The sequence below is a fragment of the Xenopus laevis genome, chromosome 6L (assembly GCF_017654675.1).
Source record: "Xenopus laevis strain J_2021 chromosome 6L, Xenopus_laevis_v10.1, whole genome shotgun sequence".
Classification (NCBI taxonomy): domain Eukaryota; kingdom Metazoa; phylum Chordata; class Amphibia; order Anura; family Pipidae; genus Xenopus; species Xenopus laevis.
In genome coordinates, this window is record NC_054381.1 from 912,419 (window position 1) to 938,970 (window position 26,552).

Sequence of the window (26,552 nt, forward strand, 5' to 3'; positions counted from 1 at the left end):
TGGCAGCAGCAGTCTGGCCTTTATTTCTTTCTTACTGACAGGAGACAGGGGGTGAGGAGGAGGCTAATGAGGATTTATTGTACCTCACAGCAGTTCTGCACAAACAACAGGCCACACATATCCTTTCCCTATTGTGTATATATATATATATATATATGTGTGTGTGTGTGACTCCTCCTATACACTGAGTTACACTTCCCTCTGTCCCTCTCATGTTCCATCAGTCTGATCTCAGGCTACAACTGATCCACTGGCAGCAGAACAGACACAAATGAATGAGCTTTACTACTGGTACCACCGGCCTCTACTGAGACTCCATCCACTTGCACAGTCTATTCACAATGTACAACACTTACATACAGAGCTAACAATAATGTTAATAATAGGGAAAAACCATGAATGTATTGGAAGGCCAGTATTTTTTTCTAGAAAAGGTGGCACCCTACTGACATATAAAACAGAAGCTCATAGTGTAGGGCCCATATTGCTGCTAATTGTCAGCACAGTGCAATGGAGATGATTGAGTCTCAGGCGTCTGTAGGACACACACGTGATGTAGTGACAGGGCCAATAGCAGACGGGGGGCTCCCAGGCAACTCCCTACAGACAGAGATACATAAGAGTCACTGCAGGGCCCCATGAGGTAAGTGTTGCTCATCAGTCTCTCTTTTGTTACTGCGACTCCGGCGACTCCTGCTTCTGACGACGTATCAGATCTGCATAAAGTCCTCCTCTTCTGAGCAGGTCCTCGTGGGTCCCAAGCTGGGGAACAAGAGAAAGATGGATTTTGGTGATAAAATATTATATCTGCACTGGATCATTCTTACTAGCCTAGCCAATCAGCACAGGCACCCTTTGGATCAAACCAGCCAATCAGCACAGGCACCCTTTGGATCAAACCAGCCAATCAGCACAGGCACCCTTTGGATCAAACAATCCCTGTGTTGTTTAAAGGGTAAGGCATTTTTCAGTAGCAGTAGCACAAAATGTCTTGAATATATTGATAATGGGTTGAGTGCAGAGGACTCTTGTATTTGACTATATGTATTTTGTGGTCACAGCCTCATTGCACCCCCGCCTAATGGTTTTAAAAATGAGTGTTGAGCACAACTTTCCCTTGTTTGTTATAGTTATACAGGAGCAGTGACCAGCTCCATGTTGTAGCTCCCACCCCTCCCAACTAAAGTCAGGTCAGGGGCGTAACTATAGAGGAAGCAGACCCTGCGCCTGCAGGGGGGCCCAGGAGGTATAGGGGCCCCACGAGGCCCTAATTCATATACAATTTCAATAAATATTGGTAAAACAAGTCAACTGCTAAAAATTTTGGGGGCCTGAAAAATAATTTGCTGTGGGGCCCCGTAATATCTAGTTACGCCACTGAGTCAGGTGATCCCACTGGTGTCTAATAAAAGGGCAGCCAAGTTTGGGAGTTTTACTTTGAAAGCAGCAAGTAAGTTGCAGGTAAAACTTAGTCCCTGTGTAAAATGTATAATGAAGCAATAGAATTCTTAATGAATCAGATGAAAGAGTGTAGGACTGGCCAGATATGGGATGACTTTGACGTAGTTGTTCAGCTTGAATATATTGTAATATATGGACAAACAATCCCTGTTTTGTTTAAAGGGTAAGGCATTTTTCAGTAGCAGTAGCACAAAATGTCTCTGTCTTAAATATATTGATAATGGGTTGAGTGCAGAAGACTCTTGTATTTGTCTACATGCACCCTTTGGATGAGGCCAGCCAATCAGCACATTCACCCTTTGGATCGGGCCAGCCAATCAGCACTTGAACCATAAGATTTAAACAAGCCAATCAACCCTCTTACCTCAGCCACTTGGCCTTTGGACAGAACCACTATAAAATCTGCCTCGGAGATGGTGCTGAGCCGATGAGCAATAACCACAACGGTGCGTCCTGACCTGGCCCGATCCAGTGCAACTTGTACTGCTCTCTCTGACTCTGTATCCAGTGCACTTGTGGCTTCATCCAGAATAAGGATCTTGGGATCTTTCAGTAGCGCCCGGGCAATTGCCACCCGCTGCTTCTGCCCCCCTGAGAGGGTCACCCCACGCTCCCCTAAATCAGCACAGAAACAAAAGCCAACGATGAGCATGTGCTGCACAGAAATGGGTGCGGCTGAAATGGACTAAAACAAAAGAGGAGGAGCCAATGGAACAAACCTTAAGAAGCAGCACAATGGGTTCAGGAACAATAGAAAGGGTGGGGGATAAATGTAATAACTGGGGGCTACCTAGCATGGTGTTGTAACCCTCCGGGAAACTGCGGATGAAACTGTCTGCGTTGGCCTGTGCGGCGGCTTCACAAACTTCAGCATCAGTGGCATCCGGCCTCCCAAAGCGAATGTTCTCCAAAATGGTGGTGCCAAACAGAACTGGCTCCTGGGAAATCAGAACAATATGTACTACCAGGGTCACTGCAGTAATGTATTAAGTATATGGTACCGGCTTTTGCACTGTTTGGCCATCACAGGGAGTCTGAGCCTAAAGTTTATGTGAGGCCTAAACCCCAAATCTCCCCCTAACTGACCTTCAGGCTGGGCCCCCTTAGCTCATAACAAGGTTACAGATATATAGAAACATTGGGGTAACAGTCACCCTGCTATAGTTCCAGGGGTACCCAGGGTACAAATAAACACTCACCCCAAATCTCCCCCTAACTGACCTTCAGACTGGGCCCCCTTAGCTCATAACAAGGTTACAGATATATAGAAACATTGGGGTGTCACCCTGCTATAGTTCCAGGGGTACCCAGGGTACAAATAAGCACTCACCCCAAATGTCCCCGTAACTGGCCTTCAGGCTGGGCCACTAAACAAGGAGATGTGGTCCCTGGGGCACAGACAGGAGGGTAAGGGGTAGCCAGGGCCATGAAGGAGGGTGAGATTCTTGCCTCAGGCAAGTGAGAGACTAGTTATAAGGAGCAGTAAAAAGCCGCCTCTTGTAACTTTAAGAGTCGAACTGGTGTTTTAACTCGGAAATTGGGCTCCACTAGTGCAGAAAGTGATATTATGCTCAATGCACTGGGGATGCTGCCCCCGTTTGACCTGCTCCGACACAGATTTTTAAGCTTGGGGGGGACAGGAGCCCTAGAATCGCCGCTGGGGGTAGATGACACAAACACTGATATCTGTGAAACTGGGGGATAAACAACTGTTAAATATATTGCAATATATGGACAAACAATCCCTGTGTTGTTTAAAGATTAAGTCATTTTTCAGTAGCAGTAGCACAAAATGTCTCTGTCTTAAATATATTGATAATGGGTTGAGTGCAGAGGACTCTTGTATTTGTCTATATATAATATCTTGTATTTGTCTATATATAATATATTGTATTTGTCTATATATAATATCTTGTATTTGTCTTTAAATAATATCTTGTATTTGTCTATATATAATATCTTGTATTTGTCTATAAATAATATCTTGTATTTGTCTATATATAATATCTTGTATTTGTCTATATATAATATCTTGTATTTGTCTATAAATAATATCTTGTATTTGTCTATATATAATATCTTGTATTTGTCTATAAATAATATCTTGTATTTGTCTATATATAATATCTTGTATTTGTCTATATATAATATCTTGTATGTGTCTATATATAATATCTTGTATTTGTCTATATATAATTTCTTGTATTTGTCTATATATAATATCTTGTATTTTCTATATATAATAGTGCATTTGTTTTTTAAGCCAGGGGGCAGGTACCTGGTTGATGAAGCCAATGACCTCCCCTCTAAGCCAGGACAGATCCAGGATCCGTATGTCCACTCCGTCCAGTTGGACCGCCCCTTCTGTCGGGTCATAGAACCTTTCTAGCAGCGCTGCCACCGTTGACTTTCCTGAAAAGTGTCGGCACAATATTTTTATTTAATAGCCCTGGTGACTGCTGGAGGGTCCCAGTACTAGAGGGACAGACATACAGACTGCTATAGAGATTCCTCACCTCCACCCGACTGACCCACGAGGGCCACCGTCTTGCCATGAGGGATCCTTAGGTCAAACTTCTTCAGTACTTCATGGCCTGGTCGAGTTGGGTAACTGGTGGAGACAGCAGAGATGTCTTGTCTTACCAGTAACATGGTTACTAACTCCCCCTCATTCAACCTGTGCCATGTATTTCTTCCCTGTACAATCTCCCCAGATCCCTGTACTCAGCTACTGTATATGTACTGGATATGTATAACTGCCCTGTCACTATTCCTGCAAGCTCTATAGGGGGAACTAACACTCTAAGGAGCATATTTATCAAGGGTCAAATTTGGAATTGAAAAAACTTTGAAATTCGAAAAGACCAACCAAAATTAAGTCGAAGTTTTTTTGGTCGAATAGGTCAGTTTTCGAATTCAAATCGTACAAATCGATAAAATATAGCATTCGATCGAATCAGATTCAAAGTTTTTCTTATAAAAAACTTACATTTTTCAAGGTCCACCAAGGTTCTAGAAGGTCCGCCCATAGTCTAAAAAGGCAATTCGGCAGTTTTCATATGGTGAATGGTCAAAGTCGAATTTTTAAAGAAATTGAATTTGGACTATTCCCTAGTCGAAGTACACAAAAAATAGCTTGAAATTCAAATTTTTTTCATTCGTAAATTCACCTTTGATAAATCTGCCCCTAAATGTTAGCGGGGAAAACTGTGTCAGTATAAGGGTATCTCTGCAACATATTAACTGGGAAAGGCTTCACTGTGTTGAACACAGATGAAAAATGGTTATATAAAACCGTTGATGTTGAGGTGAGTAAGAAAAGATGTGCTTTTAAGGCACGCTACAGGCTAAAATTGAGATGAAAAAGGTATTGCAGTGAGGAGCCAAGTGATTCCAAAGTTATTCATTAAAGTTGGTTGATGAGAACAGAAAAAAAGCAGAGATTCTGAAATGTTATATTTCGTCTGTCTACACAAATGAGGAACCAGTTCATGAAGGTTTTCTTCTTAACAGTCCCAATTCTAGTAATACAACTAATGATGCACGGTTCACACATGAGGAAATTCAAAAGAGACTAGAACATGTTAAGATTAACAAAGGTCCGGGGCCAGATTTCCCAGGGATTCACGGACTGGCAAATTGCTAATGTGGTGCCTCTATTCAAAAAGGGATCCCGTTCTCAGCCTCAAAACTATAGGCCAGTTAGTCTGACATCAGTGGTAGAAAAGCTTTTAAAAGGGTTAAAGGAGAACTAAAGCATAACTAAAGAAGTAGGTAGAAATGTTGTACATGATGTTTTGTGCTTGTGTACCAGCCCAAGGCAACCACAGCCCTTTAGCAGTAAAGATCTGCGTCTCCAAAGATGCCCCAGTAGCTCCCCATCTTCTTTTCTGCTGATTCACTGATTCACATGCTCTGTGCTGCTGTCACTTACTGAGCTTAGGGAGCCACTCACAATATACAGTACATATAGAATAGAAATGTCACAATATAAGGCTGATTAGTAATTAATACACATAATTACTACATGGCAGCACAGAAACCAGTGCAATTAGCATCAGAATTGAATAATCAGCAAACCTGTAGCATCAGCTTATATTACAGCCAGGGAAGCTCATTTTGTGCTGCTGGATAATTAGTGACGAGCCCTAAGCTTAGCTTCTCAACAGCCAATCAGAGCCCACTGAGCATGTGAGTGTCACAGACACTTTCCAAGATGGTGACCCCCTGTGACAAGTTTGAAGTCCTGGATCATTGCTGCTATTGACAAGCTCAAACTTTAGCCTCCTGCAATAAGTTCACTATAGAAAATAGGACATTTTTACCCACATTCATTTTTAGGGTTTCGTTCTCCTTTAATAAAGGATAAGATACTGGACTTCATAGCAAATCATAATACTATGAGTGTGTGCCACATGGTTTTATGTGTAATAGATCTTGCCAGACTGATTTAATTTCCTTTTATGAGAAGGTGAGCAGGAACCCCAACTCTGGGATGGCAGTGGATGTGATTTACTAAAGCATTCAATACAATCCCACACAGAAGGTTACTGGTTAAATTAAAGGGATCCTATCATGATTTTTATGGTGTAGTTTTCATTCCTCACCCAAAAACTACATCATAAAAATCATGACAGAATCCCTTCAACTGAGAAGGATCTGGGGGTTTTTTGTGGATAATAATTCTGGGCAGTGTCATTCTGTGGCCACTAAAGCAAATAAAGTATAAAGAAGGGATTGAACTTGATGGACTTTTTTATACAATGTAAGTGTGTAAGCGTTGGATAGGAATGAGTGTGAGTGGATCACTATTGAAGGAAAGGTCAGCACCCAGAACAGTTTCCTCTCCTCTCACCTGAAAGAGACGTCCTTGAAGTGTATCTCCCCTTTCAGTACAGGAGGTTTGAAGCCCCCGCTCAGGGGTATGGTGGGCTCCAGACTCATGAACTCAAATACCCTTCCCCCAGCACTCAGCCCTCGGACTACCTGTGGGAAGAACAATCCAGCACAGAGCATCATGGGAGATTTATACAGGGATACTCGTGTAACTCACACATACATACTCGTGCAACACTCACCTGATACACACAAACAAGCTAGAGACTTACCTGGCCAAAGAGGACAGACATATTGGCCATGGACCTGTGTGGGAGAGGAGGCAGGTAGTTAGGTAGGTAGGTAGGTAGGTAGGTAAGTAGTTGTCAATACACAAGATATAATGTCACAGCTCAGCATTACCTCTGCACGGTCTGGGAAGCCACCAGGAAAGACATGAGGTCCCCCGCAGACAGTTCCTTGCTTGACATGAGGGAGCCCCCAGCAAATATGGTGCCCAACACGATACCTGGGCGGGGCAGAGAGGCGGGATTAGTATAGGTATAATATTAGTCACAATAATGTCACTGAGCTCAGTCTCCTTGGCTTCCCACCACTGATAGCAGCCTCCACCATATCAGCCCTGTATAGAGATCCTGATAAGAGATCGTGTATAGAGATCGTGTATAGAGATGATGTATAGAGATGATGTATAGAGATGATGTATAGAGATCGTGTATAGAGATCGTGTATAGAGATGATGTATAGAGATCCTGATAAGAGATCGTGTATAGAGATCGTGTATAGAGATGATGTATAGAGATGATGTATAGAGATCATGTATAGAGATCGTGTATAGAGATGATGTATAGAGATCGTGTATAGAGATCCTTTATAGAGATCGTGATAAGAGATCCTGTATAGAGATCGTGTATAGAGATGATGTATAGAGATCGTGTATAGAGATCGTGTATAGAGATGATGTATAGAGATCCTGTATAGAGATCCTGATAAGAGATCCTGTATAGAGATGATGTATAGAGATCCTGTATAGAGATCGTGTATAGAGATGATGTATAGAGATCATTTATAGAGATCGTGTATAGACATCGGGTATAGACATCGTGTATAGAGATCCTGTATAGAGATGATGTATAGAGATCGTATATAGAGATCCTGTATAGAGATGATGTATAGAGATCCTGTATAGAGATCCTTTATAGAGATCGTATATAGAGATCGTGTATAGAGATCATTTATAGAGATCGTGTATAGAGATCCTTTATAGAGATCCTGTATAGAGATCGTGTATAGAGATCGTGTATAGAGATCGTGTATAGAGATCGTGTATAGAGATCCTGTATAGAGATCCTGTATAGAGATCCTGTATAGAGATGATGTATAGAGATCATTTATAGAGATCGTGTATAGAGATCCTGTATAGAGATCCTGTATAGAGATCCTGTATAGAGATCCTGTATAGAGATGATGTATAGAGATCCTGTATAGAGATCATGGGCAGCCCCTATACTTACACTTCCCAGCAAACACTCTGTGGCTTCTGTAAGAGTAGACTACAATTCCCAGAATTCCCTGTCCCAAAGCAAAGCCCCCGCCATTCTGCTGAGAAGCCTGAAACCAATGAGAAGTGCCCCCCAAAGTGCCAAGGAAAGGTGATCCAGAGATCAGATGTGTCTGTAACAACCTCACATAATGTTCATCACTGACATTACCACCAGGGGGGGCCAGAGAGGTAGAACATTATTAAAGGAAAACTATACCCCCAAAATGAACACTTAAGCAACAGATAGTTTATATCAAATTGAATGACATATTAAAGAATCTTACCAAACTGGAATATAAATTTACATAAATATTGCCTTTTTACATCTCTTGCCTTGAACCACCATTTTGTGACTCTATCTGTGCTGCCTCAGAGATCAGCTGACCAGAAATACTGCAGCTCTAACTGTAACAGGAAGAGACCACCTGACCAGAAATACTGCAGCTCTAACTGTAACAGGAAGAGATCACCTGACCAGAAATACTGCAGCTCTAACTGTAACAGGAAGAGATCACCTGACCAGAAATACTGCAGCTCTAACTGTAACAGGAAGAGATCACCTGACCAGAAATACTGCAGCTCTAACGGTAACAGGAAGAGATCACCTGACCACAAATACTGCAGCTCTAACTGTAACAGGAAGAGATCACCTGACCAGAAATACTACTACTCTAACTGTAACAGGAAGAGATCACCTGACCAGAAATACTGCAGCTCTAACTGTAACAGGAAGAAGTGAGGAAGCAAAAGGCAGAACTCTGTCTGTTAATTGGCTCATGTGACCTTACATGTGGTTTGTATATGTGCACAGTGAATCTTACGATCTCAGGGGGCGGCCCTTATTTTTTAAAATGGCAATTTACTATTTATGATTACCCAATGGCACATACTACTAGAAAAGTATATTATTATGATAATGGTTCATTTACATGAAGCAGGGTTTTACACATCAGCTGTTTTACTCAGTATCTTTAAATAGAGACCTACATTGTTTGGGGGGTATAGTTTTCCTTTAATGGCACAGATGAGCTGTATAGTTCTACATGGGGGATCCTGTAATGATTTTCATGATGTCGTTTTTACTTCTAAATGACACTGTTTACACTGCAAATAATTCACTGTACAATATAAAATGTCATTCCTGAAGCAGCAAGTGTATTTAGTTGTAATATTGGTGTGTAGGTGCATCTCAGCTCATTTTGCCTGGTCATGTGATTTCAGAAAGAGCCAGCACTTTAGGATGGAACTGCTTTCTGGCAGGTTGTTGTTTCTCCTACTCAATGGAACCGAATGTGTCTCAGTGGGACCTGGATTTTACTATTGAGTGCTGTTCTTAGATCTACCAGGCAGCTGTTATCTTGTGTTAGGGAGCTGCTATCTGGTTACCTTCTCATTGTTCTGTTGTTTGGCTGCTGGGGGTGATATCAGTCCAACTTGCAGTACAGCAGTAAAGAGTGACTGAAGTTTATCAGAGCACAAGTCACATGACCAGGGGCAGCTGGGAAACTGACAATATGTCTAGCCCCATGTCAGATTTCAAAATTAAATATAAAAAAATCAGTTTGCTCTTTTGAGAAATGGATTTCAGTGCAGAATTCTGCTGGAGCAGCACTATTAACTGATATGTTTTGAAAATAACATGTTTTCTCATGACAGTGTCCCTTTAATTCCGTTACAGGCTGCAGCAGGTCCTACCCAGAGAGTAAAGGGGAAACAACTCACAGTTCAGTACAACGTTGGACAGTCCTTGGAACGCAGCGATCCCCACCCCCAGAACCTCATTGTGCTGACTGGACTTATCTACCTCTGCCGAGTACAGTCTGTAACAGAGACACAGGGGTAGCATGGGGCAGATAGAGGGGCACGTAGAGAAGGGGGTAGATACAAAGTGTAGGGGTAACAAGGGGGGAGGATATGCCCCATACTTACTCCATCTCTCTCGTCTCCATGGCGAAGGCTTTAACAGTCCGTACGTTCCCCAGAGCTTCATCCGCCAATCCTGTGGCTCTTGCAACCTGTCAATACACCCACCTCACATGTCATTGGGCTAGTACTGGGGCCACCAATACATCAGCCACCTACCTGCTCATACATACCCCCACCCATCTGCTAGAGAACTGCCTCACTCAACTGACAGAAATGCCCCTGCTGTTTTATACACCCCCTCCTAGTGACTTACCTGCCCCACATTCCCCTCCTAGTGACTTACCTGCCCCACATTCCCCTCCTAGTGACTTACCTGCCCCACATTCCCCTCCTAGTGACTTACCTGCCCCACATTCCCCTCCTAGTGACTTACCTGCCCCACATTCCCCTCCGAGTGACTTACCTGCCCCACATTCCCCTCCGAGTGACTTACCTGCCCCACATTCCCCTCCTAGTGACTTACCTGCAACAAATCCCTCTCCTAGTGACTTATCTACCCCCTTTCCAGTGAACTCCCATGTTATGTACCCCAGATTTATCTGTGGGAAGGTTGTGGTGGGGTGGAAGAGGCATTTCTATAAAATAATGGTCACTCACCTGCTCCTGTGCCCGGCGTGAGAGCTTGCGCAGAAAAGAACCAATCAGAGCACCGGAACCAACCAGCACGGGCATCACCACAAGCAAGAGGCCGGTGAGTTTTGGGGAGATGTAGTAGAGAGAGAGAAAGCAGCCCACAGTCTGGGTCAGGCTCCGCAGGCCCTGCATATAAGGAAGAGAGGGTTAATGTGCAGCAGAAGTGCAGCATGGGTAAGTACAGCACTTTTGGGGGGGTGGGGTGCAGCAGCTAAATGTGGCTGTTGGGATGAGTGTATGCTGAGGGGTGAGTGTATGCTGAGGGGTGAGTGTATCCTGAGGGGTGAGTGTATGCTGAGGGGTGAGTGTATGCTGAGGGGTGAGTGTATGCTGAGGGGTGAGTGTATCCTGAGGGGTGAGTGTATGCTGAGGGGTGAGTGTATGCTGAGGGGTGAGTGTATCCTGAGGGGTGAGTGTATGCTGAGGGGTGAGTGTATGCTGAGGGGTGAGTGTATCCTGAGGGGTGAGTGTATGCTGAGGGGTGAGTGTATGCTGAGGGGTGAGTGTATGCTGAGGGGTGAGTGTATGCTGAGGGGTGAGTGTATGCTGAGGGGTGAGTGTATGCTGAGGGGTGAGTGTATCCTGAGGGGTGAGTGTATGCTGAGGGGTGAGTGTATGCTGAGGGGTGAGTGTATGCTGAGGGGTGAGTGTATGCTGAGGGGTGAGTGTATGCTGAGGGGTGAGTGTATGCTGAGGGGTGAGTGTATCCTGAGGGGTGAGTGTATGCTGAGGGGTGAGTGTATGCTGAGGGGTGAGTGTATGCTGAGGGGTGAGTGTATGCTGAGGGGTGAGTGTATGCTGAGGGGTGAGTGTATGCTGAGGGGTGAGTGTATCCTGAGGGGTGAGTGTATCCTGAGGGGCAAAACACACCAGGATCTCACAGCCCCACGTTAGCCCAATGTTTGGCCGGGTGCCACTTACCTGGGAAATGACCTGCTTGAAGGAAGACTTGAATTCCTGCACATCGGAGGTGAGACGGTTAACCAGCAGCCCCGTCTTCTCTGCGTCAAAGAAAGCGACGTCTTGTCTGATAGACACAAATCAATGGAGGGTAAGTGGCCAGTAATGACCCACGCTCTGGCTCTACTTCCTGCTTCTGGCCTGCTCTCTTTCCCATGGACACTCAGAAGCATACCCCAGTACTTACCCAGGTACAACGCTCTAATCTAGGCCTGCTCTCTTTCCCATGGACACTCAGAAGCATACCCCAGTACTTACCCAGGTACAACGCTCTAATCTAGGCCTGCTCTCTTTCCCATGGACACTCAGAAGCATACCCCAGTACTTACCCAGGTACAACGCTCTAATCTAGGCCTGCTCTCTTTCCCATGGACACTCAGAAGCATACCCCAGTACTTACCCAGGTACAGCGCTCTAATCTAGGCCTGCTCTCTTTCCCATGGACACTCAGAAGCATACCCCAGTACTTACCCAGGTACAGCGCTCTAATCTAGGCCTGCTCTCTTTCCCATGGACACTCAGAAGCATACCCCAGTACTTACCCAGGTACAGCGCTCTAATCTAGGCCTGCTCTCTTTCCCATGGACACTCAGAAGCATACCCCAGTACTTACCCAGGTACAGCGCTCTAATCTAGGCCTGCTCTCTTTCCCATGGACACTCAGAAGCATACCCCAGTACTTACCCAGGTACAGCGCTCTAATCTAGGCCTGCTCTCTTTCCCATGGACACTCAGAAGCATACCCCAGTACTTACCCAGGTACAGCGCTCTAATCTAGGCCTGCTCTCTTTCCCATGGACACTCAGAAGCATACCCCAGTACTTACCCAGGTACAACGCTCTAATCTAGGCCTGCTCTCTTTCCCATGGACACTCAGAAGCATACCCCAGTATTTACCCAGGTACAACGCTCTAATCTAGGCCTGCTCTCTTTCCATGGACACTCAGAAGCATACCCCAGTACTTACCCAGGTACAACGCTCTAATCTAGGCCTGCTCTCTTTCCCATGGACACTCAGAAGCATACCCCAGTACTTACCCAGGTACAACGCTCTAATCTAGGCCTGCTCTCTTTCCCATGGACACTCAGAAGCATACCCCAGTACTTACCCAGGTACAGCGCTCTAATCTAGGCCTGCTCTCTTTCCCATGGACACTCAGAAGCATACCCCAGTACTTACCCAGGTACAGCGCTCTAATCTAGGCCTGCTCTCTTTCCCATGGACACTCAGAAGCATACCCCAGTACTTACCCAGGTACAGCGCTCTAATCTAGGCCTGCTCTCTTTCCCATGGACACTCAGAAGCATACCCCAGTACTTACCCAGGTACAGCGCTCTAATCTAGGCCTGCTCTCTTTCCCATGGACACTCAGAAGCATACCCCAGTACTTACCCAGGTACAGCGCTCTAATCTAGGCCTGCTCTCTTTCCCATGGACACTCAGAAGCATACCCCAGTACTTACCCAGGTACAACGCTCTAATCTAGGCCTGCTCTCTTTCCCATGGACACTCAGAAGCATACCCCAGTATTTACCCAGGTACAACGCTCTAATCTAGGCCTGCTCTCTTTCCCATGGACACTCAGAAGCATACCCCAGTACTTACCCAGGTACAACGCTCTAATCTAGGCCTGCTCTCTTTCCCATGGACACTCAGAAGCATACCCCAGTACTTACCCAGGTACAGCGCTCTAATCTAGGCCTGCTCTCTTTCCCATGGACACTCAGAAGCATACCCCAGTACTTACCCAGGTACAGCGCTCTAATCTAGGCCTGCTCTCTTTCCCATGGACACTCAGAAGCATACCCCAGTACTTACCCAGGTACAGCGCTCTAATCTAGGCCTGCTCTCTTTCCCATGGACACTCAGAAGCATACCCCAGTACTTACCCAGGTACAGCGCTCTAATCTAGGCCTGCTCTCTTTCCCATGGACACTCAGAAGCATACCCCAGTACTTACCCAGGTACAGCGCTCTAATCTAGGCCTGCTCTCTTTCCCATGGACACTCAGAAGCATACCCCAGTACTTACCCAGGTACAGCGCTCTAATCTAGGCCTGCTCTCTTTCCCATGGACACTCAGAAGCATACCCCAGTACTTACCCAGGTACAGCGCTCTAATCTAGGCCTGCTCTCTTTCCCATGGACACTCAGAAGCATACCCCAGTACTTACCCAGGTACAGCGCTCTAATCTAGGCCTGCTCTCTTTCCCATGGATACTCAGACGCATACCCCAGTATTTACCCAGGTACAGCGCTCTAATCTAGGCCTGCTCTCTTTCCCATGGATACTCAGAAGCATACCCCAGTATTTACCCAGGTACAGTACTCTAATCTAGGCCTGCTCTCTTTCCCGTGGATACTCAGAAGCATACCCCAGTACTTACCCAGGTACAGCGCTCTAATCTAGGCCTGCTCTCTTTCCCATGGACACTCAGAAGCATACCCCAGTACTTACCCAGGTACAGCGCTCTAATCTAGGCCTGCTCTCTTTCCCATGGACACTCAGAAGCATACCCCAGTACTTACCCAGGTACAGCGCTCTAATCTAGGCCTGCTCTCTTTCCCATGGACACCCAGAAGCATACCCCAGTACTTACCCAGGTACAACGCTCTAATCTAGGCCTGCTCTCTTTCCCATGGATACTCAGAAGCATACCCCAGTATTTACCCAGGTACAGTACTCTAATCTAGGCCTGCTCTCTTTCCCATGGACACCCAGAAGCATACCCCAGTATTTACCCAGGTACAACGCTCTAATCTAGGCCTGCTCTCTTTCCCATAATCATGCAGCAGTTTACCCCAGGGTAAGTGAATCCAGTTTTCCCTGCCAATAGTTACCCAGGTAGAGCACCCTACTGTTTCCCACTGCATTCTCTTACCCAAGGTGAGTAGGGGAGTTAGATTTTATGCCCAGTTGATTTACCCTTTAATTCTGCTTTCCTCTGATGTCTGACCCTGTAGCTGAGCTCTGCTCTGGTTGGCTAATACCCACAATACAGAGGGGCTTGGGGTCAGTGTGAGCACAGGCCCCTCCCACTCACCGTAGCAGACTGAAGAATAGAGACTTGCGCATACTCCCTGCCACCCGCTCCCCCACTCTGGACAACAGGACGATGTACCCGCAGGTAAGTAGCCCCTGGAAGGTACAAGGAGAGTCATACAGTCACATGGTTACTCAGCGGCTGAGCAAGGAGGAGTGTCCATGATTCTTCAGCTTGCGCAGTGGGAGGAGTTACACTGTCATGCAACTCCCAACCAGAAGGGAAGTCAGGGCGGCTGGGAGTTGTAGCAGGTGTTCAAGTTCTCCCCATACTGTGAGGTACCAGTGGGACCTACCTGGGCTCCATACAGACACAGCAGCTTCAGGGCCGGCCCCTGCACTTCCCGCAGATAATTCCCAGCATGCTCTCTTGTGTAGCGCGACACCACATTCACCAGCTCCCCCAGTATTAACGGGATCTGGATGTTCAGCAGGGCCGCCCCAAATGCCAGCTGGGGGGAGACACAGCAACTGTTAGTAAATGGGCCACACGTGGGGGAAGTGTTAGTAAATGGGCGACACGAGGGGGAAGTGTTAGTAAATGGGCGAAACGAGGGGGAAGTGTTAGTAAATGGGCGACACAAGGGTGAAGTGTTAGTAAATAGGCGACACGAGGGGGAAGTGTTAGTAAATGGGCTACACGAGGGGGAAGTGTTAGTAAATGGGCGACACGAGGGGGAAGTGTTAGTAAATGGGCGACACGAGGGGGAAGTGTTAGTAAATGGGCGACACGAGGGGGAAGTGTTAGTAAATGGGCGACACGAGGGGGAAGTGTTAGTAAATGGGCGACACGAGGGGGAAGTGTTAGTAAATGGGCGACACGAGGGGGAAGTGTTAGTAAATGGGCGACACGAGGGGGAAGTGTTAGTAAATAGGCGACACGAGGGGGAAGTGTTAGTAAATGGGCGACAAAAGGGGGAAGTGTTAGTAAATGGGCGAAACGAGGGGGAAGTGTTAGTAAATGGGCGACACAAGGGTGAAGTGTTAGTAAATAGGCGACACGAGGGGGAAGTGTTAGTAAATGGGCGACACGAGGGGGAAGTGTTAGTAAATGGGCGACACGAGGGGGAAGTGTTAGTAAATGGGCGACACGAGGGGGAAGTGTTAGTAAATAGGCGACACGAGGGGGAAGTGTTAGTAAATGGGCGACACGAGGGGGAACTGATAGTAAATGGGCCCCAGAGGAGCAAGAAGAAAAGCTGGGCTCTCACAATTATGGCTGTAAACAGAGAGATGAGCTCGGGGCGCAGAAGCTTCCAGAACTGGGCCCAGTTGAACTCTGGTTCTGGTCGGCCCCTCTGTGATACAGTCAGTGGGGGGCCATTCAGATCCACTTGGCACCGTGCCGCTCTCACTCCAACCCCCAATAACGCTGGGCCCAGTAGCACCGCCAGCAGCTTCCCCTTCTTCACTGGTTTCCATACTGGGCGCAAGGAGGGGCGCCAGGCGTTTCGGAGGCGACTGTAATTGGCGAGTGGAAGGGAGAGTCCAAACCCCCGGCCAGTTAATCTGGAGGAACATAATGTACATGGGAAGTGTCACGGCGGGTTCACCTTTAAAGGAACAGTTCAGTGTAAAAATAAAAACTGGGTAAATAAATAGTCTGTGCAAAATAAACAATGTATCTAATATAGTTAGTTAGGCAGAAATGTAATGTATAAAGGCTGGAGTGAGTGGATGTGTAACATAATAGCCAGAACACTACTTCCTGCTTTTCAGCTCTCTTGCTTTCCACTGATTGGTTACCAGCCAGTAACCAATCAGAGACTTGAGGGGAGGTCACATGGGCCATAATTGTTGCTTTTGAATCTGAGCTGAATGCTGAGGATCAATTACAAACTCACTGAACAGTTATGTCCCATGTGGCCCCCCTTATAGTCACTGACTAACTCAGAGTTAGAGAGCTGAAAAGCAGGAAGTAGTGTTCTGGCTATTATGTTACACATCCACTCACTCCAGCCTTTATACATTACATTTTTGCCTAACTAACTATATTAGATACATTGTTTATTTTGCAGACTATTTATTTACCCAGTTTTTATTTTTATACTGAATTGTTCCTTTAAATTAATTTCTCCTATTCACATGTCAGACTCTTATTAAATCAGTGCATGGTTGCTACGGGATTTTGGTCCCTAACAACCAGAAGACAAATGACAAACTGCTAAAAAAAGCTCAATAAGTGAAAAAGCACAACTAATAATAAATAAACAGTCTCAGAACAGTTCATTTAATAGACACGGCCCAATGGCAAGAGCCTCACTAATGGGTCGGTACCAAATAGGCCCAATGTCTATTTATAACAATAAGGTGCGAGAATGTTACAGGGTGGGGCTCAGTGATACAAATTGCAGTTGATTCTCAATCATTTCCAGTCCTTGTGGTTCCTGAATGATCAATTATTTCTGTTCTGCAGGTGAGAAGTGAAACTGGTCAGGTTGCCAGGGACCCTCCCCATAGCAACCAGACCAGGAAGAGAATGACAAGAGGAGTCACAATATGAAGGAATAGCAGAGGAGGTCTGGGGATTAATGTGAGGGAGGGAGGAGGGGAATGAGGGGAGAATGTGACCAAGTGCAAGTTGTCAGCTCAGCTGCCCCAGGAATAAATCCACTGCCAGAGAAACATAACCTGCAACTGCTCTTACTCACATCTTACACTTCACTACTATCCCCTCACTGACTCTCTCAGCTAATATAGTCTTACACAGGGAACAGGGATTTATGGGAACTGTAGTGCAGAAAGCTTTCCGGTATACATGTGCCAAGCACAAACGAACCACATATCCCATAAACCCACGCGCACCAATAAAACTGCCTTTCCCAGCATCCCAAGCGGTTGACGTCACGGGGGAGTCAATGTCTAGTTGGGAGATAGACACGGGTTATGTCCAGTCACGTTCGGAGGGTTCACAGTGGGTGGTTACCTTGCGGGAGGGCGGCATTGGCGCAGTCCGGCCTGAAGAAAGTGGAGCAGCATGGCTTCAACGTGGTCCGGTCTGTCCGGAATCCCCGCGTAGTACCGGCAGGTTAAGTGGCCACGCCCCTCTTCCCGCCTCTCCGATACTGAGTCGCGATTGGGCGAGCTAGTCACCTGATACTCTAAGATAGTCACATGGTCCTCACTGGGCAGGGGAATGTTGTGACACGAGGAGTGCTGGGAATAAGGGGCGGGGTATAGTGAGGCAGCTGCTAGAGGCCTATAGGAATATATATGTGACCTTCCTTTCCACATCCGCTCTGGGACATACAGTGAGTTTGTATTGCATTGTATAGTATTGGCCACGCCCCCTAATTACCATGTTAATGTCACACAATGGGGTAGGGTATGAAAGTCTGAATTTATTTGTGTTGTTTTTATGTCTTGTTACAGTTTTGCTAATGAAGGTCAGTTGCCCTTTAATCTGCAGTTAAATTGTTACAATTGTTTCTTTGTTTATCTTAAATAGTTACAATAGAATCTAAGTGTCTGTTCTGGGCTCTCTGCCAAAAGCCAATTAAGTTAGACACATTGTATCTATCTCTGGCTGTTCAGTGCAGGAGATTAAAGAGAAAGTCGGGACATTTCAGTAACAATCCGGGACTGTGGGTGTCACTGTCAAAATCAGGACTGTCCCACGACAAACATTTGGGAGGTGTGTAAATTCTAGTGAGTTGAGTGTCAGTCACTTGCTCCAGTATTGGTCAGTCCACATACCCCGGGGCAGCAAGTGATTTAATTCTTCCCCCTCTCTCATTATCTCACTTTCCCTCCTTCATACTCTTCCATTTATCTGCTGCACCCACGTCACACTTACCCTTTAACCCTCACTTCTGTCTCACTTGTGTCCTATCTGCCCCCTCCCCCAGCAACACAACTGTCATATCATCTCCCTCACTGACTGTCACCAACGGCAACACAATTACCCCTATACATCTCTATGGCAGCTCCTTCTCACTCACTCACTCACTCACTCACTCACTCACTCACTCACACCATCTTCTGGCACCCACTGTCTCTCATTCCTTCCCCTCAACATTTACTGGGGGGTCTCCTAACGTAAATTCCTATTTCATTGAGTTCATATCATTGGGTACAGTACTGGGGGTCTCACACTTATTGATATCATTGGGTACAGTACTGGGGTCTCACACTTATTGATATCATTGGGTACAGTACTGGGGTCTCACACTTATTGATATCATTAGGTACAGTACTGGGGTCTCACACTTATTGATATCATTGGGTACAGTACTGGGGGGGTCTTACACTTATTGATATCATTGGGTACAGTACTGGGGGGTCTCACACTTATTGATATCATTGGGTACAGTACTGGGGTCTCACACTTATTGATATCATTGGGTACAGTACTGGGGGGGTCTCACACTTATTGATATCATTGGGTACAGTACTGGGGGGTCTCACACTTATTGATATCATTGGGTACAGTACTGGGGGGTCTCACACTTATTGATATCATTGGGTACAGTACTGGGGGGTTTCACACTTATTAATATCATTGGGTACAGTACTGGGGGGTCTCACACTTATTGATATCATTGGGTACAGTACTGGGGTCTCATACTTATTGATATCATTGGGTACAGTACTGGGGTCTCACACTTATTGATATCATTGGGTACAGTACTGGGGGTCTCACACTTACTGATATCATTGGGTACAGTACTGGGGGGTCTCACACTTATTGATATCATTGGGTACAGTACTGGGGTCTCACACTTATTGATATAATTGGGTACAGTACTGGGGGGGTCTCACACTTATTGATATCATTGGGTACAGTACTGGGGGTCTCACACTTATTGATATCATTTGGGTACAGTACTGGGGGGTCTCACACTTATTGATATCATTGGGTACAGTACTGGGGGTCTCACACTTATTGATATCATTGGTACAGTACTGGGGGCTCACACTTATTGATATCATTGGGTACAGTACTGGGGGTTTCACACTTATTAATAATCATTGGGTACAGTTACTGGGGGTCTCACACTTATTGATATCATTGGGGTACAGTACATGGGGTCTCACCACTTATTGATATCAATTGGGTACAGTACTGGGGGGTCTCACACTTATTGATATCATTGGGTACAGTACTGGGGGGGTCTCACACTTATTGATATCATTGGGTACAGTACTGGGGGGTCTCACACTTATTGATATCATTGGGTACAGTACTGGGGGGGTCTCACACTTATTGATATCATTGGGTACAGTACTGGGGGGTCTCACACTTATTGATATCATTGGTACAGTACTGGGGGGTCTCCACACTTATTGATATCATTGGGTACAGTACTGGGGGGGTCTCACACTTATTGATATCATTGGGTACAGTACTGGGGTCTCACACTTATTGATATCATTGGGTACAGTACTGGGGGTCTCACACTTATTGATATCATTGGGTACAGTACTGGGGTCTCACACTTATTGATATCATTGAGTACAGTACTGGGGTCTCACACTTATTGATATCATTGGGTACAGTACTGGGGGGTCTCACACTTATTGATATCATTGGGTACAGTACTGGGGTCTCACACTTATTGATATCATTGGGTACAGTACTGGGGGGTCTCACACTATAGATATCATTGGGTACAGTACTGGGGTCTCACACTTATTGATATCATTGGGTACAGTACTGGGGGGGTCTCACACTTATAGATATCATTGGGTACAGTACTGGGGGTCTCACACTTATTGATATCATTGGGTACAGTACTGGGGGGGTCTCACACTTATTGATATCATTGGGTACAGTACTGGGGGGTCTCACACTTATTGATATCATTGGGTACAGTACTGGGGGGGTCTCACACTTATTGATATCATTGGGTACAGTACTGGGGGGTTTCACACTTATTAATATCATTGGGTACAGTACTGGGGGGTCTCACACTTATTGATATCATTGGGTACAGTACTGGCGGTCTCATACTTATTGATATCATTGGGTACAGTACTGGGGTCTCACCGGGACTTTATTGATATCATTGGGTACAGTACTGGGGGTCTCACACTTATTGATATCATTGGGTACAGTACTGGGGGTCTCACACTTATTGATATCATTGGGTACAGTACTGGGGGTTCACACTTATTGATATCATTGGGTACAGTACTGGGGGTCTCACACTTATTGATATCATTGGGTACAGTACTGGGGTCTCACACTTATTGATATCATTGGGTACAGTACTGGGGGGTCTCACACTTATTGATATCATTGGGTACAGTACTGGGGTCTCACACTTATTGATATCATTGGGTACAGTACTGGGGGGTTTCACACTTATTAATATCATTGGGTACAGTACTGGGGGTCTCACACTTATTGATATCATTGGGTACAGTACTGGGGGTCTCACACTTATTGATATCATTGGGTACAGTACTGGGGTCTCACACTTATTGATATCATTGGGTACAGTACTGGGGGGGTCTCACACTTATTGATATCATTGGGTACAGTACTGGGGGGGTCTCACACTTATTGATATCATTGGGTACAGTACTGGGGGGTCTCACACTTATTGATATCATTGGGTACAGTACTGGGGGGGTCTCACACTTATTGATATCATTGGGTACAGTACTGGGGGTCTCACACTTATTGATATCATTGGGTACAGTACTGGGGGGTCTCACACTTATTGATATCATTGGGTACAGTACTGGGGGGGTCTCACACTTATTGATATCATTGGGTACAGTACTGGGGTCTCACACTTATTGATATCATTGGGTACAGTACTGGGGGTCTCACACTTATTGATATCATTGGGTACAGTACTGGGGTCTCACACTTATTGATATCATTGAGTACAGTACTGGGGTCTCACACTTATTGATATCATTGGGTACAGTACTGGGGGGTCTCACACTTATTGATATCATTGGGTACAGTACTGGGGTCTCACACTTATTGATATCATTGGGTACAGTACTGGGGGGGTCTCACACTTATAGATATCATTGGGTACAGTACTGGGGTCTCACACTTATTGATATCATTGGGTACAGTACTGGGGGGGTCTCACACTTATAGATATCATTGGGTACAGTACTGGGGGTCTCACACTTATTGATATCATTGGGTACAGTACTGGGGGGTCATTTCCACACTTATTTGATATCATTGGGTACAGTACTGGGGGGGTCTCACACTTATAGATATCATTGGGTACAGTACTGGGGGTCTCACACTTATTGATATCATTGGGTACAGTACTGGGGGTCTCACACTTATTGATATCATTGGGTACAGTACTGGGGGTCTCACACTTATTGATATCATTGGGTACAGTACTGGGGGGGTCTCACACTTATTGATATCATTGGGTACAGTACTGGGGGGTCTCACACTTATTGATATCATTGGGTACAGTACTGGGGGTCTCACACTTATTGATATCATTGGGTACAGTACTGGGGGTCTCACACTTATTGATATCATTGGGTACAGTACTGGGGGTCTCACACTTATTGATATCATTGGGTACAGTACTGGGGGTCTCACACTTATTGATATCATTGGGTACAGTACTGGGGGTCTCACACTTATTGATATCATTGGGTACAGTACTGGGGTCTCACACTTATTGGTATCATTGGGTACAGTACTGGGGGGTCTCACACTTATTGATATCATTGGGTACAGTACTGGGGGTCTCACACTTATTGATATCATTGGGTACAGTACTGGGGGTCTCACACTTATTGATATCATTGGGTACAGTACTGGGGGTCTCACACTTATTGATATCATTGGGTACAGTACTGGGGTCTCATTGGGCTCTGCTCCCGTATAAACTTTGACGAAAGGGAAAGCTGTTCTCACCAGTAAATATATTAAAGGAATTATATTGAGATGGGGGTTCAGAGGGTTTTGTCTGTATTTAGTGATTTTTGCCGCCCCCTTAATCATTTAAAATTGTTCAGGGGTGAGCACAACGTTCCCTATAGGTATATACAGTATATATATATATATATGTTGATTGTTTCATTGCTGGACTGAGGCAGGTGTGAGAGGGGAATTGTCAGCAGCTGATCCAGTTCCCTCTGGCAGTGCAAGGGTTACAGTTTGCTGTGACAGACAGGGACCTTGCTTAACAGAAGGGATGAGCCAATGAGAAGCCAGGAATGTCATTCACCCCTCCCCCTACTCTCTGTGACCCCTCCCTCTGCTGCTGCTGCTGCCGCCCTAATCCCCTGCCTGCCAGCTGGGAAACACAATAGACTGGAGACAACATTCCCTGGGCCCTGGGAGGAGAACTGCCAGCTGGGGCCCAAAGCATTCTGGGAGCCAGAGAAACACAAATCCGACTGCTGGGAACCAGACACAGAGAGAGAGGAGAGAGACAGGGATCAGAATCCTGGGAAGGCCACGGAGGACACTGTCAGGATCCAGAAAAGCCAGAAGACAGACAGCTGGGATCCAGAGAGACAGACATCAGACGGCTGGATTCAGAGAGAGAGGTATTAGACTGTTGGGATCCAGAGAGAGAGGTATCAGACTGTCGGGATCCAGGGAGACAGACATCAGACTGCTGGATCGAGAGAGAGGTATTAGACTGTCAGAATCCAGAGAGAGAGAGAGTTATTAGACTGTGGGGATCAAGAGAGAGAGGTATCAGACTGTTGGGATCCAGAGAGAGAGGCATCAGACTGTCGTTATCCAGAGAGAGAGGTATCAGACTATTGGGATCCAGAGAGAGAGAGAGAGGTATCTGACTGTTGGGATCCAGAGAGAGAGAGAGGTATCAGACTGTTGGGATCCAGAGAGAGAGAGAGAGAGGTATCAGACTGTTGGGATCCAGAGAGAGAGAGGTATTAGACTATCGTTATCCAGAGAGAGGTATCAGACTGTTGGTATCCAGAGAGAGAAAGAGAGGTATCAGACTGTTGGGATCCAGAGAGAGAGAGGTATTAGACTGTCGTTATCTAGAGAGAGGTATCAGACTGTTGGGATCCAGAGAGAGAGAGAGAGGTATCAGACTGTTGGGATCCAGAGAGAGAGAGGTATTAGACTGTTGGGATCCAGAGAGAGAGAGAGGTATCAGACTGTTGGGATCCAGAGAGAGAGAGCGGTATTAGACTGTTGGGATCCAGAGAGAGAGAGAGGTATCAGACTGTTGGGATCCAGAGAGAGAGGTATCAGACTGTTGGGATCCAGAGAGAGAGAGGTATTAGACTGTCGTTATCTAGAGAGGGGTATCAGACTGTTGGGATCCAGAGAGAGAGAGAGGTATCAGACTGTTGGGATCCAGAGAGAGAGAGAGAGGTATCAGACTGTTGGGATCCAGAGAGAGAAGTATTAGACTGTTGGGATCCAGAGAGAGAAGTATTAGACTGTTGGGATCCAGAGAGAGAGAGAGGTATTAGACTGTTGGGATCCAGAGAGAGAGAAAGAGGTATTAGACTTTTGGGATCCAGAGGAAGAAGTATAAGACTGTTGGGATCCAGAGAGAGAGAGAGATATTAGACTGTTGGGATCCAGAGAGAGAGATATTAGACTGTTGGGATCCAGAGAGAGAGAGAGAGATAATAGACTGTTGGGATCCAGAGAGAGAGATATTAGACTGTTGGGATCCAGAGAGAGAGAGAGAGATAATAGACTGTTGGGATCCAGAGGAGTTTCCTGAGTTTAGTGTAACCCATTTGGATCTAAGGCAGAGAATTGCTGGTGGGTGAGAAAGAGACATCCCTGCATGTGACTGAGGGAAGAGACAGATTGCAGGATGGCGAGACAGTGGGATACTGAGTGGGACAGTAAAAGAGAGAGAGGGGCTGGGGAGGAGATATTTTGCTGCAGGACAATTCAGTGTCACATGGGAAAACAAATACAAACAGTTTCCAGTCAGCACTGACCCCTCCTGCTCTCCGTACCCGGCCTGGGACTCCTGTATGTGGGGGCATTTGCCTTTAATGGGAATTTGCTCCATGTTTCCCCCCTACATTAGATACAAACTGGGCCCTGTCTGAGCCTGTCCCTGATACTGTGCAGATCTAATTGTGCTGACAGCAATGGTTTCCATGCGGCCATGCATCTAAACTAACTGCTATTTAGCCATGCAGGGTGTTTGTATTCCCTTTTCTACACAATCCCCATGTGCAACTGTCTCACCTGTGTGTATCCCTTTAATATACAATCCCAAATCCATCAAGTTGTGCCTCAGTGACACCTGTCCAACTGCTACTGACCAGCCTCCCCTCCCCCAGGGGGAAGCATTTAACCCTGTATTCCCTGACTGTACCCTCTTGTTGTGCCCACGTCACGTGTATCCAGTGCCCGACTGACTCACTGGTCTAATTGTGTGAATGTGGCCCTGCTGCGTGCCTCTGGGTGGGGCCCGTGACTAACACACTGGCACATCATGTTTAACCCTTCCTGTGAGGGAATCCTGATTGGCCAGGAAAAGTAGTATGTTACAGCAGCTCTATAGCCACTAGGCTACTGAGCTGCTTCTACATGTGGCTCATTAGCCGCACACACATTAGTGCCAGTCCTCTCTCCTCTGCACCCACCTGTTCCCTGCACCCAGCACCCACCTGAGGAATCTCCTCTCTCTGTTCTAACCTGAAGGGTGAAGGCTTGTGTTTTGTGGCTTGTGTACTGGGGCTTGTGTACTGTGTTTGTGGCTTGTGTACTAGGGCTTGTGTACTGGGGCTTGTGTACTTTGTTTGTGGCTTGTGTACTGTGGCTTGTATACTGTGTTTGTGTACCAGGGCTTGTTTACTGTTTTTGTGGCTTGTGTACTGTGTTTGTGGCTTGTGTACTAGAGCTTGTGTACTGTGGCTCAGGGCAACTGGGGGTTCCCCAAGGTACATAAAGGTCCATATGGGAGGGGTATGAGCTGGTACCTGCACTCACAGGAAGTGACACGGTCTGACTCACAGGAAGTGACACGGTCTGACTCACAGGAAGTGACAGGGTCTGACTCACAGGAAGTGGTGATAGTGATACTAGTTGCCTTGTTTACAGGAGCGGCACGTGGCACCCTCACCAATAATAACCCTACTGGGCAGCTTGCCACGTGTCACAGAGACAGAACACGGTGTGACTGCTGAAACTCTAGGAAATTATTTATAGAAAGGCCCAGTGGTACATTCTACTCATTAGTGGGAAGAGCGGTGGAACAGATGTCCCCTACACGCTCAGTGCCAGTCACATGGCAGCTGGGTGAAGACAAGATGGGGTATAATGGGCACAAGTCTAGGTTTATTGGCAGCAGCTCAGCCCAGGTGGAGCAGTGACTCACAAGAGACAACATTTGGCTTATAGTTTATTCTGCTGGAGAGCCTGGAGTATGAGGCCTTGGTTGGCTCCATCCCACTTACACTGTGAATATTCTGACTCCACCTGTCCCAGCAGCTTTCTGCCAGCCAATGGGCTGCTGGGAATAATAGTTGCACAATCCTCCAAGGACCCCCCCATGCCTGGGATACAAATTTGTCCCCCAACATAATTACAATGGGGTGTGTATAGCAGATCAGCCTGGTCCCCATGTCTCCCCTGCCATTAATTCTGATGTCAATAAGATGGAGACTCATCACATGCACCTTCCTTCCCCAGCCTGGAGATAGGGAGGCCTGGAGATAGGGAGGCCTGAGGGAGGATGCCCTGAGGATGGAGGAGCAGGAACAGTTCCGTGAGTACCAGAGACTGGAGGACTTTGAGGAGGACTCCCCACCTGGAGAAGATGATCCGCTGGTGCATGTGCCCGACTCAGTTAAAGGTAGGAGTGTGGCCAAGGGGAATATTTGTGGGGTAACTTGAGTCACTCGGACAATCACATATACAGAAAGACAGACATGGGGAGAAAAGGAAGAAGCTGCAGTAGTCCATGTGGGAAAGGCACCAGTCATACTTACCCTTAAAATATCTGTGAGCGTTTTGCATCTTTCCATCTCTGCTGTTTGGATTGATTATTCTTTAGTTACCCCCCCCAGGTAGCTGACATATCCCTACTATCAGTGCCCCACTCTACCCCCCTCCTCCCAGCATTGGTATGATCTGGTTCCTCTATAGTTACCCCCACTGGGTACCAGGGATATCTCCTGTTTCATTCAGTCCATACTCTGCCCCTCTCCTCAGCATTGGCACGGTCTCCCTGGGTACATGATATATATCTT

General features: G+C 46.2%; 2 protein-coding genes across 6 annotated transcripts in view; one reads left to right on the forward strand and one right to left on the reverse strand.

Moving 5' to 3' along the window:
• On the reverse strand, positions 1-17,636 carry LOC108704640 (mitochondrial potassium channel ATP-binding subunit). The gene is made up of 16 exons (XM_018241287.2): positions 17,329-17,636; positions 15,614-15,911; positions 14,699-14,854; positions 14,404-14,498; positions 11,321-11,426; positions 10,364-10,525; positions 9,770-9,855; positions 9,563-9,660; positions 6,700-6,805; positions 6,570-6,603; positions 6,317-6,447; positions 3,978-4,072; positions 3,740-3,873; positions 2,252-2,399; positions 1,826-2,076; positions 1-762 (listed from the first exon to the last, which is right to left on the reverse strand). Exons 1-16 carry the CDS (start codon positions 17,634-17,636, stop codon positions 673-675), a joined length of 2,298 nt encoding a protein of 765 aa, XP_018096776.1. The 3' UTR covers positions 1-672.
• atg9b.L (autophagy related 9B L homeolog) overlaps positions 17,534-26,552 on the forward strand; it is a 26,280-nt gene continuing 17,261 nt past the window's right edge. Inside the window, exons 1-2 of one of the 5 annotated variants that reach the window (XM_018241286.2) lie at positions 17,534-17,653; positions 25,993-26,155. In XM_018241286.2, coding sequence (XP_018096775.1) covers positions 26,047-26,155 — 109 coding nt within the window. In that variant the 5' untranslated portion in view covers positions 17,534-17,653; positions 25,993-26,046. Of the gene's footprint in view, positions 17,654-22,197; positions 22,983-25,992; positions 26,156-26,552 lie in introns of those variants that run through there. The other 4 variants (XM_018241284.2, XM_041566804.1, XM_018241285.2 and 1 more) reach the window with 4 other exon arrangements.